Genomic DNA, 6,000 nt, shown 5'->3' on the forward strand with positions numbered 1-6,000 from the left:
AACTGGAAGAAAACATTTCAGTTGCTGGATGGACTGTGGCTGGGTGAACACACATTTTGTCACAAGCTCTTCTTTATCAAGCAGGTCCAGAACAAAACCAATAGTGGTTTAAGAGGAATGGGAAGGGATAGCAGCAGCTGAGACTTTAAGATAGTTTAAGTCAAGGTTTATCTGATTCAACACATGATGAGAAACTTTCCCAGTATAATGGTTCTCCCCCACCCTGTCTCTCAACATGTATTTAACTCTGCAGATGAATTTGCAGAAATTAAAGGGATGGTTTATTCCATTTTGATATTTTCCCTTGGAAAAAGTTGTTTTCTCAGTCTGGATATGGCATATTACAAAGCTGTATATGGTGCTGCCTATCAGATTCCAGTTTATTATGTATTACTGGATAAATATTAATGATGACATTTTAACCCTGCAATCTTCTGTGTAGAAAGGTTGATATTTCAGTTTTAACTGCATTTCCCAATTTGTGTACTTAATTTTCTCACACCATTAATGGAACAATAGTCCCATTTTTAAACTGAATGCACATGCTCATATCTATATAGACAAATGCACACATGTAGCAATTTAAACAGAAATATTCATCTTCTTTTATAGCTATTGCCTCCCTGGAAAACTGCATTCTAGGAAGATACAAATACTTCCTGGAATATTGTTAGATCTCTCAACACACACTTCTCCAGTCATATGCTACAAACAACGAACGGGTTCCCCCCAAAATTCTACCCTTCAGTCTGTGTCTCTTGCTCTGTTACAGGGGAAATCTGCTCACAAAGAAGATGGATGAAGAATTACTCCATTTCCCCCCATAACTATAACCAAGCAGTGAGATACACTGGGCACTTTGCTCCTGAAAAAAGATATCCTGAGCACAGCACAACTTTAAGGGATAAGAGTGAAGAATTTCTGTGGAAACACTTTGAAAATATCTGAAGAATAGCTCTGTGTAGCTTAAAAGCTATCCTTTTCACCAACAGAAGTGCGTCCAATAAAAGCTATTACCTCATTCACCTTGTCTCTCTCATATCCTGGGACAAACACTGCTACAACACTGCAAACATCCAGCATTTGGGGAAAAATGATCCATGCAAAGAATACATACATATCTATCTGTTCTCTCAAGTCCAAGTGGATATAACATCTCGGACATAGAAACCACTCCAATTCTGCTTTCTGTTTGGTGACAAAGTTTTCAATAAAAGCCTCATCTCGTGTTTCGGATTCCCCCAAGGAGGTGCAGCCTCAGAAGCTGCCACACAAGAGGTTTATTCTTGGAGGGGCAGGAATTTAGGGAAAGTAATAAAATTACATGGGGGGGGGGGGTTGGAAAGTCACCGTTCATTGCGGATCTGAGGTTTTTCGGTCACATTGCACAGGGTGGGAGTCCACCAAAAGAGGGTGATCACTGGAATCCACTCAAGCCTCTCAGACCATCAGGGGCCGCCCGCCGGCGCTGCGGGAAGAGCACTCCGCTAGCCGGAGCGCGTGGAATAGTTCTAGGGCACTGCGAGGAAGAGGCTCAGGCAGATCCCTGGCGAGCTCGTTCAGACGCAGGTGGGGGGAAAGGGCCTGGAGCAAAAGAGGCCAGGGCCCTGCGAGCCCAGCAGCCCCCAGGGGCGACGCTGGGGACCCGGCGGGCAGGCACAGCCGCTCACCTCCTCTGCGGACCGCCCGAGCGCTTGTTCCTGCGGCGGCTCCTCTGGCAGAAGGGTGGCCTTCGGCGCTGCCTTCCCAGGCCCGTCCCCCGGCTGCGGGGTGTCCCCTCCAGCGCCAGCCATGCCCCAGCCGCCGCCGCCCCCCAAGCAGTCCGCCGCGGGGCTTTTCAGCACCTGTCAGGCTGGGGGGGCGGGGCCGGGGCCGGGCCGGGCTCGTAGCGGCTCGGCGCCCCTCCGCAGCCAGCTGGGGCGCGGGCGAAGCCGCAGCTCCCCGGGGAGCCTCCGTGGTCGCTGCTATTCCTCTGCCACTGGCTGGAGACCTAGACTCCCTGCAGGGTCACCCCGGGCCCAGCGTGCAGGCGCTGGGTGCACTCAGAGCCGCCCCCCCCGCCCCGCCAGCATGCTCCGGGCGCGGGACGGCCCCCGCGCAAAGGCCTCCCAGCACCCCCGAGCCCGCGATCAGAGGAGGCAGAGCTGGGAGGGCGCCTGCACCTGCCTGCCATGCACAGAGTCCTTTCCCTGTAAAGAGAAAAGGAGGACTAGTGGCACCTTAGAGAGTAACCAGTTTTTTTCAGCATAAGCTTAGCTCACGAGAGCTCATGCTCAAATAAATCGGTTAGTCTCTAAGGTGCCACAAGTCCTCCTTTTCTTTTTGCGAATACAGACTAACACTGCTGCTACTCTGAAGCCTGTTTCCCTATAAGATGCCCACCAGGCTGCATCTCTTAGCGCAGGTCAGGGCAGGCAGCAACACGGGGAGCAGGCGCAGTGTTGTTTCTTCGCCTTTGGGGAGGGGAGGCGGGGTGGGACCTCTCTCCGAACAACTTGCAAAACAAAAAGTCAGACTTTATTTTACTGGAGCGAGGCAAGATCCTTGCACGAGGCGTCACAGCGCTGGATAAATTGCATAGAGCAGCGGACTTGTACAGCGTCAGCATGTCCTATCCAGTCCCATGGACGGGGCCACAGCTGTGAAATGCTAACTCCTTTCCCGACTCCAGTGCTGTCAACAAAGGACAAAGTGAGGGTTGCACGACCGTGCCTTTCCATTTCATCTCGTGCGTCTCCGGCGCTTCCCGCCCCCTCTTTGTTTAAGTAACAAGTTTTAGAATCGTCCCACGTGAAAGACCCTTTTCTGAGAGAACGGCTGGGTCTGTAGCTCAGCCGCAGACATGCCAGAACCCAGTGTTACATTGGTCTTAAACTAAGGATTGGAGAGTAACCAGGCCCAGTTCCACTTCCCCCCCCCCAAGTGTAGTTTAAATTAATTTAGTTTCAAATACTAACTCGAGCTTATTCTATGTTAGTATGATACTTGGGCTTCAGGCGACCACCTGCATAGCTCTATTCTTGTTTTAAAATTCTCAGGATCATATTCCTAAAATAACTTAAGATCCAGATCCATACCTACCTTGTGAGTGGATAGAAGAACAAGCGCCTGCAAGGTGTGCTTTTATAAATAACCAGCACATCCAACGGCACGATTGTTAATTACAAGGTGGCGTTTTAGTTAGCTCTAACACAGCAGATGTCTGTCAGCACACCTGTTTTCCAGCAACTAGACCATCAAAAAATAGTCCCCGAAGGCTGAAACTTGGCATGGGTGTTTTCCCTGTCAGCGCTATTAGTCCTAGGGTGGGGGGTGCTTTTCGAGTTACTTATTTTGTTTCTATACAACATATTCTCTTATAACCAATTTTGCCCCCCTGGGGCCAAAGGACTAATCCTTCTGCTTTAGGCATGAAACTAAATGTACTGATTAGCAAAACGTGGAGTGGATTAGTTATTTTGAAAGAACTTCAGGTTGCAGTTGCAGCTTAAGACTCACTTTTTCACCACTTATTTTTTAGAATTAATAAAATAGGGACTTATTCCCCCCTAGAAAGATTTATAAACCAGCCCACCTGTGCAGCACATGCTGGCCAGACTGATTAACAGCTCAACTACTGTAATTATTTAATTGAATTCTCTAAACAGGGGCTGCCTGGCTTCAGAACAGTCAGAAAACTAAGCAATAATTTTTGCTATTCAACCCCTCTGCAACCTATGTTGCCAAAAATGCTTGTAGCGGCAAACTTCCTCATCTAAAGAGCTAGGCATTTCAAAGAATTACCTAGACAGTCCAGCATGATTTATTTTTCATTCACCTAGTCAAGTTTAGGCTACAATTGCAGTTTCATATTTAGAGTCTGGTTCAAAAATCCATTGAAGGCAAAAGAAGTTTTTTCAATGGACTTTAGATCAGGCCCTTAAAATGCCTTTGGATTTATAACACCACTCCACCAGCATTTCTTACTTGTTAACCTTAATCCAAATGTTGTTCTAAGAAACAGGCTAAACCAAGCAAAAGGCAAGTGCGCCATTTAAAAAAAAATTTTTTTTTTTAAACACAAGCACATGAAGCAATTTCTAATTTAGTTTTAGTGTTTCCAGGTGTTTAAATACAGAAGCAGAGGAATAATACACAAATGCAGGTGTCTAACCTCACTTTCAGTTTCTTGCTTAAATTGTACCTTTGTTGCAGGAGGGAGAGAGGTTAGAGTATCTTTCAGTCATTTTGCTCTAGGCTATTTGACTTTCCAAATTATGTTAAGGCTTTGGATTCACAAACAACCATTGTACTATTTAAAGTATTTTTTGCAACTGCAGCTACAATCATTGTTTCAAAAAAAAAAAATGCAGATTATAATCCACCACAGAGCCCATAACCAAAGAGAGATACTCTAACCTTTGTAGGGAGTAGATCTCAGAGTAACATCCATGTTAGTCTGTATTTGCAAAAAGAAAAAGGAGTACTTGTGGCACCTTAGAGACAAGCCAATTTATTTGAGCATAAGCTTTTGTGAGCTACAGCTCACTTCATCAGGCCATGAAGTGAGCTGTAGCTCACGAAAGCTTATGCTCAAATAAATTGGCTTGTCTCTAAGGTGCCACAAGTACTCCTTTTCTTTTTGTAGGGAGTGGGTAGCATAAAAGTGAACAAATATTGCAATGTAGTAATAATACACTGCTCCTTACCCTACTAGCATGTTTTTGGAAAGAACAGCTGCCTGTGTTTAATCTGATTTTGTGTACTTCAATTGTGTTGCACTAACTCTTCTTACTAAATGTCTACATTGCATATATAACTCCTTTCCTAAACCTGGAGAACTCTGTGTAGCTCAGAAGCTTGTCTCTTTCACTAACAGAAGGTGGTACAATAGAAGATATTTCATATAGACATGCAGGAGCAGGATCCTGCTATTTAGAGGTGTCATGCACATTCTATGTAACAGAACATTGACCTTTTATGATCAAATGCATGCATTTTCCTATACCTATAGCTTTATAGTAGAGATTCAAATGCATTGAATTTTAGAATCCCCCGTTTTACAGGCGGCTCTGCAAATTAGAAGTCAGATATACCACTGTAGGTGTCTACTGTACTCACTTTTTTATTTTAAAGGAGTGTACCTGATTTAGTTGCACAGTTCCTACCAGGATTGGAATTATTAGCATGTTTTGCACCCAAACTTCCATTTTGTTAGAAAATGAAAGGAGAGTGGTTTTAGAACCCTTACTACCATCAGGGTCAAAAAGAGAATGCTTGCAACAGAACATTCCATGTGCTGTGCTAACAGGAGTCAGCAAGTGAAATTAACAGTAAGCAAAACTGAGCTGTACTTGTGTTATCCAAGCTGAATGAAAAGTAATTAATTTTGTTAAGTGGTGCAAAATAAATTTGTAAAAAAAGTGGTAATTTTTAAAAAGATACATTTTTTGAACTTGTCTCTCCATTGAATGATTACTGCAAAGCTAAATTTCAAACCATACCACGCACGTTGTCTGGACAGCTTCACCCATACCTCAGTATGGATGATGTAGCAAAACAAGCAAGTCAGCTAGGGTTCAAAAATTCTTGGATTTATGCAGAACTAAGGTCACTGCAGTGCCGTAATTGTATATTTCCCAAAAAACAAACCCTCTCACTTAACTGTAGTGAATACAAGTATTAAACCAAACAATTTCCCCTTTTGAATGCAGCACAAAACCAGTTACTCTTCATTGAAGGGTCCAGGAAAATCACATCCAACGGACCTTTAGGGCTCCATTCACAAATCCACACACTACTGAACTTAATGATTCATGCAAACTGTCTAGCAAAATTGTATGCAAAAATCTACAGTCCTTATATTGGTTTCTCAACAGGTAATGTATGGCATACTAATGGTAATTGGCCATGGGGACACAAATTAAAAGCACGACGACAGGCATATTTTATACATTGCAAAATAAACCAAACTTAAACAGCAAGTGAGGATTGATATAAAGAACAAACAAATGAACAGAG

At 44.1% G+C, this 6,000-nt stretch overlaps 1 protein-coding gene across 15 annotated transcripts in view; it reads right to left on the bottom strand.

The window, feature by feature from the left end:
- MFSD2B (MFSD2 lysolipid transporter B, sphingolipid) overlaps positions 1-1,998 on the bottom strand; it is an 86,656-nt gene extending 84,658 nt beyond the window's left edge. For 8 of the 15 annotated variants that reach the window (XM_073335887.2, XM_073335879.2, XM_078852057.1 and 5 more), the window contains exon 1: positions 1,671-1,838. In XM_073335887.2, coding sequence (XP_073191988.1) covers positions 1,671-1,793 — 123 coding nt within the window. In that variant the 5' untranslated portion in view covers positions 1,794-1,838. The other 7 variants (XM_073335893.2, XM_073335878.2, XM_073335889.2 and 4 more) reach the window with 4 other exon arrangements.
- Positions 1,999-6,000: the final 4,002 nt, after the last annotated feature.

The sequence above is a fragment of the Lepidochelys kempii genome, chromosome 3 (assembly GCF_965140285.1).
Source record: "Lepidochelys kempii isolate rLepKem1 chromosome 3, rLepKem1.hap1, whole genome shotgun sequence".
Taxonomy (NCBI): domain Eukaryota; kingdom Metazoa; phylum Chordata; order Testudines; family Cheloniidae; genus Lepidochelys; species Lepidochelys kempii.